At 41.0% G+C, this 16,397-nt stretch overlaps 1 protein-coding gene across 3 annotated transcripts in view; it reads right to left on the reverse strand.

Moving 5' to 3' along the window:
* The window catches only part of Kpna4 (karyopherin subunit alpha 4), a 55,378-nt gene extending 41,422 nt beyond the window's left edge, over positions 1-13,956 (reverse strand). For 2 of the 3 annotated variants that reach the window (XR_010063626.1, XM_039102632.2), the window contains exon 1: positions 13,580-13,956. Coding sequence is in view for 2 of the 3 variants with exons in the window: in XM_039102632.2 (XP_038958560.1) it covers positions 13,580-13,648 (69 nt within the window). In the remaining variant the exon portion in view is untranslated. The remainder of the gene's footprint in view (positions 1-13,579) is intronic. The other variant, NM_001014793.1, reaches the window with a different exon arrangement.
* Positions 13,957-16,397: the final 2,441 nt, after the last annotated feature.

Below are 16,397 nucleotides of genomic sequence, written 5' to 3' on the forward strand. Positions count from 1 at the left end.
GGGTGCTCTTAACTGCTGAGCCATCTCTCCAACTCCGGGATTCTAATTTGTTATGAAAATATTAAACTTTCCTAATGTTGTGTAGCTAGTAAGATGTAATCCTTAGTCTTCTAGTTCTAGACATCAAGCTTTCTATTCAAGGGAAGAGTTAACAAATAAAAAACATTAAGGACTGCCTTTCCCTTCACACTGAAGGTTTGTTAAGGAAATAAAGCAGTTTACTACAACTCTAGCCCACAGAAGCTAACTACTCTCACATGGTCAACCCAAGCCCAGGGCTGAGAGAACCTGACCTGAATACGAATTAAGCCCATGTTGTCCACTGCTTTTAGGCTCATGCTTCTAACAGAATCTCAGACACAGATGGTGAATAATTATCTGCAGAACGAATGCATACAATAAAGAAAAGTAAAAACCAGTGACAGAGCTGCTAGCACAAATTCAACTGTGACTACTAGGTAGTAGAAATTGTCATGACCCCAAAGTATTCTTTTAATTAATCTTTCTTTGTTATCATAATACCATTACTGGAATAACAGTCCCATACCATAGTTTACTCACCAAAATGCAATGCAGTGAGTTTTCATGACTGCTACCATCTAACTCCTAGTGACTTTCATCACCACAAACAGTCCTATACCTAAAGCATTTTCCTCATGTCCACTATCCTAACTTTTAGCAGCCAGTAATTACTTTCTGTCTTCATTGAGTTACTTATTCCAGACATTTAACACTATATTATGAAGTATCTGTGCTGTCCATGCCACCACCACCTTCTCAACACATCTTCCAAAATCTTTAGAATTTCTAGATAAGAGTGTCTTTAGAAGTCAGGTGGCATATATCATACCTACAACCCAGAAATCAGGAGACCGAGGCAGGGGCATCATAAGTTGATAAACTGGAGGCCAGCCTTGGTTACAAAAGGAGATTGTGCTCAAACAGAATGTCAGGCAAGTGTGGTGGCACATGCCATTTCAGTCCAGCAGGCAGAGAAACCCTGTTTCAAAACAACAACAAAACCAACCAACCAAGAATGCCATTAGAATGCTTATATGACAGTGGATTAGCATATGATGAGCATACTCAGAGGTTTGGGACTTAACTTCATCATCATTATTATTTGCAGATTTGTTAATCAAACCTAGCGCATTGCCCCGGCCAAGAGGCAGAACCTTTTCATCTTTACATCCCAGCTTCTGGGTAAAAAAGAGTTCTAAAGTGATCACCAACCACCAATAAACTTAAGCATGCTTATGTATGTAAATGATGTGTATAAACCAACACCCCCAACCCTAACAACAATTATCTGGTATGTTTTAGGAGCTGAGTATGCAGCAGTACCTGAAGAGTAGCACATTGGCAGAGGTCATGAAAGCTCTGGCCCTTCTCATATAACTCTTCCGTCCACTTGGCTGTTCAATTAATTGTAGCCTTTTAATATATGTAACTATTTCCCCTAAGTCTGTGAGCTACTTTAACAAAGTAATTGAACCAGAGGAGGGTACCCATGGAAAACTGGATTTACAGCTAGGGGATCAATCAGAAGGCAAATAGCATATGAAAAGTGGAGCATATCTTTGGGGACAAAAGTGTGCGTGTGGGGTAATCTATGTAGTATATTCTAGACAGCTTCTGAAACTGATTTAGAGGACATCGAGCTGATATGTACTAAAAAAAATGCTTTAGAGATTAATATTAAAAAAAATCCCCTTCCCCCAAATTTATGAAATCTCAAATCTGGTACCAGAAGTATTGCATGTAGAGCAGTTATGCTGTATCTGTATTCATAAATGGGATTGTGGTTTGTTTGGTTTTGATTGACTTCTTACAGGAAGCATTTTTTAAGGTTATATCCATACTGTTACTTACATCAGCACTCATCCCTAGTCTCTGACTATAATCAAAATGCCAGCTGTTGCTTGGATTTATCTGATTATAAGAACAAGCTCTCCTATTATGCTTGGAACTATTTTCAGCTGGTTCTTTTCCCTAAAACAATTACATAATTTAAAATCAGCTTCTTCTGCTTGGAGCTATTGGGCATTTCAATTTTAATATCACCAAAAAGATCACATTAGACCACTAGAGCGCCAAGCCACTTGGGTTTCCATAGTATCTACTGAAGAACCAGGTATGATGTGACTATGTTGAAAGATTAGATTAACATTTTGCTTCTTTTTGTGGACTACCAAAAGTTAAAAGTGGTTAAACAGGTAGGTCAAATAGCAATAAGTCAGGGCCATCTATATTGACTATGCAGAGACCACTCGACATAGGAATTCCAGGGTACAACTCTCAAACAGATTTATAGAATTGCTACTTGGAGGAACTACAAACATACCCATTAAAATTAAAGCAGGCAACAGAAGCAGCAACAGGGTCAACTGACACAGCTTGGTTGGGAGAGTAATAATGGAAGGACACCAACACAGTTTACAACATCCTCCATTTTTGTAAAAGGGAAGAAGAATTTGTTTTGGTTCAAGAGATACAGCCCATCATAACAGAGGGCATGATGGCTAAGACAGACTCAGTAGGCAGCAATAAGAAAACCTGCTTTAAAAAAACAAAACAAGGGTTGGGGATTTAGCTCAGTGGTAGAGCGCTTGCCTAGCAAGCACAAGGCCCTGGGTTCGGTCCCCAGCTCTGAAAAAAAGAAAAGAAAAAAACAAAAACAAAAACAAAAAACCATACCCTTTTTAAAAGAAGATCAATAAATTTGATAAACCAACCAGGATAATGAGTGCAAGTATGTACACCATAGTGTCAGAATTGACAGCTGAAAGGGCAGGTGGGACTTGAAGGGGGCGGCAGAGATGAATTGGTCCAAAACACAAATTTGCCAGAATAACTAAATTGTTCCAGTGGGCCCCCACGTATTCAACACCTTGAGTCAATTACCTTCCTGAAACGTGACATCCAATTGCCTGGACAGCTGAACACAAGCCCTATCCAGTCAGATGCTTAAACTCAGGATGGGGGTGTGGCCTTTAAGAGTTCATGCCTAGAGTGCACAAAGCCCTGGGTTCAATCCCCCAGCACTTCAAAAATCTAGCATAATAGCACATACCTGTAGCCCCAGTCCTGGGAGGGGAAAACATCAGATTTCAAGCTCATCCCTATAACCTGGAATACCTGACCTGAGGCTGTCAAGATTTTTTTTCTAAAAAGATGTTTTTGAGATTTTTATGTATATTAGTGTTTGACTACACATGTCTGTGTGTGCAGTGCCCACAGAGGCCAGAAGAGGGCATTAGATTTCCCCCGACTGAAGTTACAGACGGTTGTGACCCACCATGTGTTTGCTGGGAATTGAACCCAGGCTGCTCTTAACTGCTGAGCCATGGCCCCAGACTTAAGTTGTTTTTCTTAAAAGGGAATAATCCTAGATCCATCAGAGATCATAAGAGCAGAGGCTTTTCTTCCAGTCTAAATCTGAGTGCAAGAGCCCATGTTCTCTTAACTGCTAAGGGTCTCTTCATGCCCCTCCCTCACTGCATTGTGAGAAGGAAGACCATTCTCAGCAGGCTGCAAACATTCCAGAAAATGTAGCCATTGCTTTGAAGGGAAGCATAGTTACTCTGAAGGGCCCCAGAGGAACTTGAACTGCAGAGACTTATCACTCAGGCTCTTTAGGAAAGGGAGAGTCGAGGCTCTGGGTTGCAGGGTGTTACAGAATGCTCTGGAGGGTGTTAACACTCTACACCCTAAGAGCTGGGAATGTTCTCTTCCCCATCAACATGGTCATGGAAGAGAAAGTCACAAATTTATCCACAGGGGGTGTGTGAAGACAGGTGTTGCCTGATCAGCCCTCAACCCCAGAAAGGTGAGGTGATGAAGTTCAGCAGTTACAAACAGATGGTCAGTGGAGCCTGCTGCCCAAGTCCCAGAGCCTATGTGGTGGAGAAAAAGAACAAGTTCCCTCTCCTACATGCCCACACTGACAAGTAAATGCTTTCAAATCATTTTTTAAAGAAAGAAAAAAGTATCACAAAAAATTGCTTTTTTAGTGTTAAAAAGTATGTTCATAATCAAATTAGGAAACACTATATTATCATAGGATTTTGGGTTTAGTTAATAAAAATTCAATGAAGCAACTAGTAAAATGTAATTTACATTAATATTACAAGTTGAAAAAACAAAACAAGAAGACAGGGTCTTAATTGTGTATAACAGATTGGTTTTCCCATGTTCCCATCTGTGATCTCCTGAATGCTGAGATTATAGGTGTGCACAGCACATGGAGTTTACATTACATTTAAAGTAAAAGTGAAAAGCAACCAAACTTTGTTCTGATATTATTTTTCAAGAGTCAAGCTACTCGTATTAACAGTAAATGTCTATGACTTGCAAATCATACTAGACAGTGTGAATTAGAAGTGTTTTCTAATGCTATACAGATGGCTCAGTGGGTAAGAGCACTAGCTGATCTTCTATCTAGTTCAATTTCCATCACTTACATGGCTCCTTAAAGCCATGTGTAACTCTAGTCCCAGGCAATCTGATGCCCTATTCAGACACTGTACAATGTGGTATGCAGACATACATGAAGTATAAAAAACACCCATACACATAAAACAAAATACTGTTTTCTGGTTAAACTTACACTCTTGTGGGAAAGCAGCAACAAAATCTACATAAAACATTAAGCTGGGTGGTGGTGGTGGTGGCAGCGGCAGCAGCAGCATATTCACTAAAATATCAGCACTGGGAAGCAGAGTCAGACCGATAGGATATACTGTCCAGGACAGCCAGGACTGTACAGAGAAACCCTGTCTCAAAAAAACACAAACAAAGCCTGATGATCTAAGACCAATTTCCCTAAACCCACCTGCTAGAAGGGGAGACTCAACTCTTTCAAACTGCCCACTGATCTGACATGCCTGCTGTGGCAAACATGCATCCATGTACATATATACACTCATACACATAAAATAAAGATAACAAAATCTCAAGTCTATAGTAATTACAAGTAACAGATATCTGTAACAAAAGCAATGCTAATAAGTTACAAATGTGATATAAAAGTATGGTCCAAGGGGTCAGGAGTCCTGAGACATTTAAAACAATTTTTTTAAAGGTCAAAACTATCTTTCTGACAAAACATACATTAATATGTGTGTGCGTTGATGTATGGGTACATATATAAATGTTAACATTGCACTGATGTAAAGGGGTTAAAACTGCTAGTGTTCTAGCATAAACTAGGATAAACCAGCATTATGGTGTAATGCTGTCACTGTATTTCAGTTAGGCCAAGTTACTGAAGAATGTCCTTGGGCCTGGAGAATGACTCAGCAGTTAAAAACTCTGGCTGCTTTTCCAGAGGAATTGGGTTCAATTCTCAGTACCCACACAGCTACTTATAAGCATCTGCCACTCCAATCCCAGGGGATACAACTCCCTCTTCTGGCTTTCAGCAGCACCAGACATACACAGAGCACAGACATAACATACATGGAGACAAAGCACCCATACTCTTTGATGCCACGTATGGTAGTATATACCTTTAATTTCAGCACTTGGGCGGTGAGGCCAGCCTGATCTACATAATGTACATAGTGAATTCTAGGCAAGGGAGGGCTACTTGGCAAGTTACATACCAGCAAAGGCTACACAGTGAGACCTTGCCTTAACGCGCACGGAACTTTTATCAACTACTGACCTTTTCTAACTATGTGACAGTAGTATTCATAAATCACTCCTGCAGCAATATCTACAATCAGATGTAGAAAAAGTAGTTGGACAATTAGATTGTGAATTGAACTAACCATTTTTTCCCCAAGAAAGACCATTTTTCACTTGAAAGAATGACAGAGAAATTATGGTTATTTTGATTCAGTGTCTGGCAGATTTAGTAAGCCTGTGGCTTCAAGGAAAACAATCTACAGTATTTACTGCTAATGATAAAATGGGGGCTTTCAAGTAAAGATTAGTCTTAGAAAACTGTGTCCACGACCATGAGCTTGACATGTTTTGAACAATAATGATTTTTCTGAATTGTACTAATATCAATTGTGAATTTCTTTTTTCTTTCTTCATTTTATTAAAAAAAACTTTTTAGGTTGGGAGGAAATCTTTTCATTGCATAACAAACTGTCAGCATTTGGAAGATCTGAATAACTTCAGTGTAGTTTTGTCAGTGGACTGTTTTCCAAATAACTCAATACATGTAACAAAACCATGAATAGAAGTGTAAGGCAGACTAGAGTCTGTGGTTCAATCAATATTTAACTTAACAATGTAAAGAGTATACTGATACAGCTTCAGACAAATGCCAACCGATCTTTGTGAAATAATCATCCACACTATAGTATCATTGATTAAGTATCCTAAAAAGGTTTTTCAAATCCTTATCTATATGCTAAATTCAGAAATTGATATGAAAATTCAGCTATCTTCTTTTTTTTTGGAAGATTTAAATATTTTTTATTGGTTATTTTATTTATTTACATTTCAAATATTCCCCTTCCCAGTTTCCCCTCCACAAGCCCCCTATCCCATCCTCTATCCCCCCTGCCTCTATGAGGGTTCTTTCCCACCCACCCACCCACCCACTACTCCTGCCTCTGCAGCCTAGTGTTCCCCTATCCTGGGTCTTCAAGCCTCCACAGGACCAAGGGCCTCCCCTCCCAGTGATGCCAGATAAGGCTCTGTTACAGATGCAGCTGAACCCATGGGTCCCTCCGTATGTACTCTTTGGTTGGTGGTTTGGTCCCTCGGAGCTCTGGGGGGGTCTGGTTGGTTGATATTGTTGTTCTTCCTATGAGGTTGTAAACCCTTTCACCAGCTGTCTTTTCTTAAAGATGGAAAAAGGTTAAATATGAAATTCTTCTCATTAAATAATTTTGGTTTGAGAAAGCCAAGTTAGTTTCCATTAAAATTTTTTCTATTCATTAAAAACAAAACAAGACAAAACTTTGAGGGGTTGGTTTCTCTTTTTCATCACGTGGGTCCCAGGGATTGAAACCAGGTCATTAGGTTTGACATCAAATACTTTTGTCTGCTGAGTTATCTTGCCAGTTCAACATTTAAAAAGTACTAACTTCAGCCCAGCATGGCCTTTAATCCCAACACTCAGAAGGCATAGGCAGGTAGGTCTATGAGTTCAAGGCCAGCCTGTTATATAGCCATGGCTACAAAAAGAATCCCTGCCTTAGAAAAACAAACAAACAAACAAACAAACACCCAAAAAAGTATTGATTCTAATTTCCAAATTGGAAAATATTGAAAGAGACCCACAAATAAAAACTAAAAGTCTGTAGTGAGTCTTTGAACCTCAAACATCTACAGACTTCTGAACTAAAATACGGGTTGTTCTTTTCTTTTTTTTTTCTTTTTTTTCGGAGCTGGGAATCAAACCCAGGGCCTTGCACTTGCTAGGCAAGTGCTCTACCGCTGAGCTAAATCCCCAACACGGGTTGTTCTTTTCTTCCTCTCTTTCTCCTCTTCCTCCTCAGTCTTGCCATAGGCCAGGCTGATCTCAAATTCATGGCAATTCTCCTGCCCCAGCCTAGCCTGTCCAGACAAGATTGCCTGCGACTGGAATTATGAATGGACATGAGGAGTCATGTGGGTGACAGGAACTGAACCAGAGAGAGGATCACCGAGTACTCTTAACCACTGAGCCATTGCTTCTGCCGAGGAAAATATTTCAAATTCACACTAGTTAGTAGCCAGAATGATTCTTAGGTCATAGATACTTACTGGTAATATGAGCAGCTTGATTAGTGAAAATGCTAAAATCTCTATGTGCTTCTAAGTATGTGCCACCATACTATGCCCAGCTCTGATGCATTCTGTAGAAGCCACTTAAAAGGCTAATCTCACAGTAGTGCCTAGTGTCTCCCTGAATACTGACTTTACCAGGCGTGTTTTTAGTGTTAGAAGTTCATAAATGATACAAAATTCCAAGAATCTCTGTGCAGAAAGGAATAGTAATACCTCACCTATAGACTATGCTAGAAGTACATTAGGTTGAGAAAAATTAAAGATAGTAGGATATAGTATTAAAAATAAAGAAGATTTTGATACACAACTGATATAACACCACTCCCTTGACTGTTAAGCCAGAAGCACATATTTCTTCTTAACCTCCAGAATTGAGATGAATTAAATGTTAAACATGCCTGTAATAGGTGCTCATTCAAGCATGTTCCTGCCTCTGGCCAGCACTAAACCAGATGGCCATCAAATCAGCAATGCATGTCAAATTCTTATTATGCACTCTCATTCAGTATAGGCCTCAAGTAAATGTCTACTACCCCCGAAAACGCTGAAAATATTTTAATAACCCACAAATTTGTTAGGGATAGCTATCCATGGAGCTGAAGAGATGGCTCAACAACTAAGAGCATCAGTTGCTCTTCCAGACCCTCATGATAGCTCACAATCAACCACCTATAAACTGAGATCCAGAGACTATGACACCCTCTAGCCCAGCAAACAACAGGCAGACATGCACTACACAGACATACATGCACGCAAAATGTCCATACACATAAAACAAAAATGCTAAAAACAAAAACCCAAACAACTATATAAAGAGTGTAGTGGTAGTGGGGCATGTCCTTAATCCCAGCACTTCAGAGGCAGAGGCAGGCAGTTCTCTGTGAGTTCAAGGCCAGTTTGATCTATACAACAAATTCCAGGTTAGCTAGGGGCTACATGATGAGATCCTGTCTCAAAATAAAAACACCTGAAACCAAATGATTATATTGGGAAAGTTTGGGCTCAATTGCCCCCCCCCCCCAAATTAAACCAAAAGTTGTTTCATTCTTTCAAAACCACTCATACATTCTTATCAATAGTGCATATTTATTTGGCCTAGTAGTAAATCATGAAAAACAAGGATGTCTTAGTATTTTAAGAAAATTATCAATGACACAATTCTGTAGTTGTCATATAAACCAGAAAAGCTGATAGGAAGCTAAAGCAATAATTTAAATCCTAGTGATATTTCTATCAGAGATCTTGTATTGTTTCATACTTGAACTATTATTTGAAGAATTAGACAGTAGTTATTTTAAGCACAGTAAGTATGTTCCAAGATTTGTGATGAGAGAGGTCAGTCTCTAAAGTTGTAAGACTTACTAGCTTAGCAATGTTTTTCACTGCGCATTTTGAGCCAACAAAACTATTTCCCCAATACAAAACAGCACAGCACCTTTATTAAACCTTTCCAACCTGACTTCATGTTTTAGACTCAAAATTATGTATTTTAATACTCATACTTAGCATAAGTTGTTTTCACAAGATCGTGTTACTTTTCTAACATTTTATATATGAACCAGCAAACTATTAGAATTTTTATAAGAACTTTGAGAGTTTACTAGAAATGCTACAAAAGAACCCCTCTCTACTACCAAACTTAGATGATCTTAACTTGCTTACTCTTGAGAAATCTCATTGGCAACTTGGTCTCTACCCATTTCCTATATTGTACTGCATAAATTTCTTTATGTTAGTCCCCTCAAACTGGCACTGAACCATCCTCTACCACACTACAGGGAAAAAGTCAAGCTTTCATGAATATCATCTGGTAACTCCTTAAACATTTCAAATAAATACTCACAAACACTTCCTTTGATTTCTGCCTTTCAAAAAAAAATCATGAGTATTTTTTGAAGGAGCTGAATTGATATACTGAAAGGTACTAGTGAATATTAAATAGAAATCTATGAGACATAAAATTATGACTTCAGAAGGGTCACATCATTGTGCCCAATTGCCCTCTAGTAGGCAATTCCCCAATGACTCTTTAATGTAACAAAGTGCAAAGTAACATAAGTTTTATATATATACAAACAAACACCTTAAAAACCACACACACACAGCTGACTGCAAATAAGAGAGCAAGAGATTCAATCATACTGAATCCTATTAGAGTCCTCTCTATCCAATAAAAGATAAATTAGTGAGTTGTCAGGCATCTCACTACTAACCTACTATGTCCCCAGCATTCATAAAGCAGAGGTCGAGCACTATCATTTTTGTAGATGAAAAGAATCCAAGACTTAAATGATTCTTCCAAGGTCACACACAAAGTTAGAGATCAGGTAAAATTAAATTAAACTGGCAGATTTTGTCCTCATTGCAATCAACCTCTTCCCCACATGTTTCAATGACCTCATTCTGCATACAGTTGTATATTTTATACATACAGTGTCTAATAAGGTAGCTACCATCCACATGAGACTATTACTCACCTAGGTTATAGCTGGTCTAAACAGAGAAATGGTAAAACTGGCTTTTGAAAAATAAGAAGGGAATCATATCATGTCAAATATTTCATTTTTAAAGCTGGATTAAGTGGCCTTTAGGGAATATTAGGCTAACTCTCGCTGTACAGCAATAGCCCTGCCTTCTCATAAATAATAAATACATAAATAATAAAACTCAACCTAAAAAGCAGTATTTTCTTAGAATCTGTTATATTTCACATATATTATATATGTAACACAATGAGGTAACTACATCATGTTCTCTCTATACATTATATAGATTACATATATAACACAATGCAGAAACTATCTGGAGGGGGAGAAAATGTACATACAGGCTTTGGAAAGATTCAGGCAGGAAAGTAACAATACAACAAACAGACTGTCTAGAAGTAATAAAAGATGTTTCTGTCTCATTACAAGAACTCATCATTTCTAGAAGCTTTTGTTTTCTTTTGTGGTATTGAGGATCAAACCCAAGGCATTGTACATACTATGATTTACAAGTGAACAACACCCACTTATGTGATCTTGAGTAAGTCACAGAAATAATTTTTAGTCACATCATATTTATAGGTAGAAAAATGAAAATATTCTAATTTCTAATGCACATACATGGATCCAGTCATTAGATAGTGGCTACCGACATAATATCAAAATATGTCTAATATGCATTTATACCTAACTTTAAGTCACCTATCATAGTAGCCAGGTAGATTCAGTATTTATTAGTCTGTAGTGGCAAGAAATACATAGTAAGGGTAATATCGTGTGTATGTGTTTGTGTTTGTGTTTGTGTATTTGTCAGGTAGTCACAAAAACTTAAAACAGGGTGGGGTGGCACATGCAATCCCAGAACTTGGGAGGGAGAATCAGGGATAATGCCAATAAAATATAGTATTTAGGAGGATAAGGGAGAAAGATTGAGAGTGTAAGGCTATCCTGGGCTACAGCTACATAATGAGACCTTGTCCAAAAAAAAAAGAACAAGAGGGAGGGGTGGAAAGGGAGAAAGTAAGTCTGGTAACCCTATAAAACGTTAGATGTAAAGTTCCAGTATCATCTAGCATTCTAGGTTTGTAACCAAAAGAAGTAAACATGTTACACAAGAATGTGTATATAAATGCTTATACCAGTAATATATACCTGATAAAAAGGGTTAACCACAGTTCCATAGAGATGAACACATATAAACACAATGTGGTATAACTATAGGCAAGCACATTATTCAGACCTAAGAAACATTCTTGTTACAGTATGGATGAACCTTCAAGTCAGGTAGCCACAACATATCATAAAATGTACATTCTATTTACATGAAGCATTCAGAATAGGCAATCAAAACATTGTTTTGAGCTGGAGTAGCTGAGAAAGAATGACTTATATCAGGGGTTCTTTAAAGAGCAGTAAATATTTGGAGATTTGACTTAGGTGTTGATTGTGCAACTATTTAAACACATTAAAAACGACTTTATGGACTGGAGAGATGGGTCAGCAGTTAAGAGCACTGTGCTCTTCCAAAGGCCCTGAGTTCAATTCCCAGCAACCACATGGTGGCTCACAACCATGTGTAATGGAATCAGATGCCCTCTTCTGGAGTGTCTGAAGACAGTGACAGTGCACTCATACATACAATAAATAAATCTTTAAAAAAAAAACCCAAACACTTTATCTGGGTGAATTGTATAGCATGTAAATCACATTTCAAGGAACCTGTTAGAAATAGGAAGCAAAAGAATTAGATTGGTTGGCTACCTGATATTTTTCTGAAATTTCTAACTTTGCAGTATTTATCAGTTTTATATTTCCTAACTTGTGATTTTCCCATTCTAAATATTTTTATTAGTAAAAATAAATCAGCATTGTTCAACATACAAATTTAATGACAACTATGAATTATACATTTAAAAAGTTGGCTTCTGTTACATATAAATTACTCCAATAAAAATATTAAATTTGGGAGCTGAAGAAATGGTTCAGTGGTTCAGTTCTAAGCACCCACATAGCAGCTCACAATTGGCTGTAACTCCACTTCCAGGGGATGGGCCACTGTCCTCTGGCCTCCTTGGACACCAGGCACACACATGGATGCACACACACACATCCGGACAAAACACCCCTATACATAAAATAAATCCAAAAAAATTATTTTAAAAATTTCTTTCACTATAAAAAATGATCACAAAGCTTCATTAACCGTCAAACGAGCTCTGGGAACACACACCCTGGAACATACAGTTCTAACTACTGCAATAAGCTAAAACAGTGCAAACTACATTAAAAGACTGAATGGCATTGGGAAAAGTAAACAAAAGTTGCCATCTCTAGCCCGCAAATGCTCAAGTTCAGAAACGGACCACAGCAGTCTGAAGATCAGTTACAAGAACACATGGGGATAAGAAGCTAAACTCTAAGCTTAGAACGCCTTGTGTTTTAAAAAATAATTCCCTATGTTTAAAAAAAAAGTCACAATGGAAAGAAACTGTGTGTTTAATACATCGAACCTTGGAAGTAGCTGTGTCTATGACAACGAAGCCTTCTTTTCCCTTTTAAAATAATACGTGATGGTGTCAGTCCACAGCCTACCCGATTCCTCACTGCCATCACCACCAGGAGGTGGAGGGAAAGAATACTGAAGACTAGAGGATGACAGCTTTGAATAACCCTTTGGGCTTTCTATGTAAGAATGCAAACTGGTGATCTCTTCTCCGAGAGGAGTAAAAAGATCTGTGGACAGGCTCAAATAAGGGGTTGGGGATAGGCGATCCTTTGACTGGAAAAGGGCACATCGTGAGCTACATCTTGAATCAGCTAGGACCAGAGTGAAACCCAGGCCGCTGGAAGGCACTGCTAGCATCACCAGGACCCCCGCGAGAGGCGGGGGTGCTTTTTTTTTTTCTTTCCAGCGGAGAAGTTGACTCCTGTAGTTTGGACGTTGGAGTAAAACCAGAGTCGGGGTGATTAGAAAAACCTCCTGAACGTGGAAGCGTCTTAGGCCCTGAGAAGTTACGAGGTCGCCGCTCGCTCCCCCATCGCCCTCCGCCCGCGACGCTTGGCGTCGGGGCCGGAGCAGAGCCGGAGCTTCCGCCGCTGCTGGGCCTCCGCCGCAGCCGATATTCCGGCCGCCCGCACTCGTGTCTGGCCGGCTCGGCAGAACAGGCCTAGGCCGCACCCGGCGGGCCCGGGCGCTGTCGCCGGCGGAGGCGGAGCAGGCCCGGCACAAACTTCCCGGCGCGGCGCCCGCGTCACGGCCGCTCGCCCGCCCGCCCAGCGCCATGCCGGCCGCCGCGCCCGCCCGACTCCGTACGAACCCCGCGTCCCGCCGGGGCCGGAGGCCGCAGACCCCACTGTACCTCCAAGTCGCGGCCTTTGTTCTTAAAATTCTTGAGCCGTTGGTTGTCCAATTTCTCGTTGTCCGCCATGGCCGGGCCGGCGACTCTCCCCCCCCGCCCGGGCCCCGCGGGATCCGCCCCAACCACCGCGCCGCACCGACGCTCCCAGGAAGCCGGCCGCCGCCTGCGCCGCCCGCCCGTCCGCTCCCTTCCTCTCGCCCGGCCTCCCCGGCCTCCGCTCCTTGGCTGCCCTCGCCTGCCCTGAGCCCGGGTACCACAGCAGCTCTGGCGAAGACGACTGCGGGGCCGGCGGCGGCAACGGCGGCGGAATGTGCTGCCGGCTGAGAGGGGGAGGCAGCCTCGATCTGAGGGCCCGGCTTTGCGGCCACGCCCATCGTCGCCAACCCGGTCCGCCTATTGGCCGGCCGGGCTCCGGCGTGCTTGGCCAATCAAAAGGGGCGATGGAGAGCGGGGGCGGAAGAGCGAAAGGAAAGGGGAAGGGAGAGTCTGGGGCAGGAAAGGGCCGGGGCGCAGAGGCTTGGGAGGGGAGGGGCCGCGCGCCAAGGGAGAAACCGGAGGCAGCCAAAGAGAAGCAGACCCGGGAGAGGGTGGTCCTGGGGAGGGTATAGTGGTCCTGGTTATGGTGGTACGATTGTCCGGGTAGCCTTGGGTACTGGGGTTCTGAACTTCGTTCTTTTCTCCTCCGGTGTTACTTGAGCGCTTCATTCACTTTGGAAGGCAAAGAGGTGTGTCTAAGCTCCATTCCGAGTCCTAAACCCTGAGTCCTGTCCAGGGAACTGCGAACCATCCTAGGGCTAGGCATCGGGACTAGGACTGGCTAGGGCGATGTGCATTCAGAAAACTGAAGGGAAAACTAGAGGGACCGGGTAGGAAAAGGAAAGGGGCCTCTGACCAAGTTCCTGCAACAGGTAGAAACTAATTGCCTTTTTGGCCAGTTTCTCTTGGAAAATTAAACTGCTTGATCACAAAGTATTAATTTATAGAGAATGACGACTATGATCCTTGACATAGCAAATGCAACATTGTGACTCTTGATAAAGGAAGTTAATCCCAAAGATACCTCTTAACCAGGAACATTGTAACCAAAGGCGGAAGTAAAACAGATACAAAAAAGCCTCTCAAATTTTTCAGAAGAGCTCCGGACTGGTGACGCGGTTTGTAATCTTAGCTACTGGGCGTGAGGAGGAGCAGTTAAAGAAGTATCCCAAGAGCAAGGCCAGCCAGACCAAGAGTCCAAAGCCACTCTGAGCAGTTTAGTGATACTCCCCCTCTCCTCTCCCGCATTCATGTCAAGATAAAAAATAGAGCTACAACTCATTAGAAGGGGCTAATTATGCTGGAGGCTCGAGGTTCAGAAAAGAGTGAGGAAATGCTTTCAAAATTATATTTAAGCTGAGCATGGTGGTCCATACTTTAAACCTAGCAAAGGCAGGTGAATATGAGTTTGAGGCCAACCTGAGCTACATCATAATACTCTGTCTAAAAACAAACAAACAAACAAACAAACAAACAAACGAATTTGTGTTCATTTACCAAATATTAGTTCCTCAAATGTGTGTGATTTTCTGAAGCAGTGGCAATTCGGAGTCAGAAGGAACGAGGAAGCTAAATGTGTTTGAACTTTGCAAAAGACCCTATTACAAAACCCCTTGGGAACTTTTGGCTTCTGGTTCTTTCTGGCATATTTTGTTTGGGCAGAAATGAACGTTTAGGGTGCAAATATTTCATAAACACGTTTAAAGTCAAAGGAGGGTGTTTTTTTAAAAGTATAATACAAAGACAATGGATTAGACAGGATAAAGTTCTTTCGGGAATGAGGGATAAAGAGAACCACAGGATAGGAGTCTCTTGAAGATTAGTTATAATGGGAGGAATGGTGGAAACTAAACCCTTTAGATACAGAGTAATGCCTTTCAAATAGTCTTTGGTATTTTGCATACTTTCTGCTGGCCTTGGCAAACAAACTCTTTGGAAGTAATTCACACCAAAGGTTAATTTGAATGTAAGTTGAATTCAGAACTTAAAATTCAGACGAAGTTCATTTTGTGTGGGTGGTATGTAGACATATTTCGGTATACACATCTTTGTGCAAATGAGGACAGAGAAAGAGGTCCCACATTGGGCTGGAGAGGTGGCTCAGTGGTTAAGAGCACTGACTGCTCTTCTATAGGTCCTGAGTTCAAATCCCAGCAACCACCTGGTGACTCACAACCAATGAGTAATGAGAGCTAATGCTCTCTTCTGGAGTGTCTGAAGACAGCTACTGTGTACTATATATAATAAATAAATCTTTAAAAAAAATGAGGTCTCACATCGTTACTACTCTCCACCCTATGGCCCTGAGACAAGGTTTCTCACTGAACCAGAAGCTCATCATCTAAGATGAACTGCCTTGTCCACTTGCCTCCACCTCCCAGTGCTGGCCTCCCAGTGCTGGGATCAAGCATAGACGCCTGCACTGGCTTTGCTGTGGAACTAACTCAGGTCCCATACTTGGGGACTCTCTCCCTCATATATTTTTATACTCCAAAGATTGATTTAGTTGAAATAATACTGGATTTACATGCTGGGCACTAGTATATTTTAAAATATAACTAAACCAGTTAATAGTTGTGTATGCTATAGTCCCCAGATGTAGGAGACTTGGACAGTAAGCTCCAGAATTCTGAAGCCAGTCTGCAGACACTTGAGAGATCCTGTGTCTGAAAGAAAACACATGAGATCTAAGTGTGGTAAACCATACCTGTGATGTCAGCACTTGGAAATATATGAGTCTGAGCTCTCTGTGAGACTAGGTTACAGAGCAAGAGCCTGTTTC

The sequence above is a fragment of the Rattus norvegicus genome, chromosome 2 (genome assembly GCF_036323735.1).
Source record: "Rattus norvegicus strain BN/NHsdMcwi chromosome 2, GRCr8, whole genome shotgun sequence".
Classification (NCBI taxonomy): domain Eukaryota; kingdom Metazoa; phylum Chordata; class Mammalia; order Rodentia; family Muridae; genus Rattus; species Rattus norvegicus.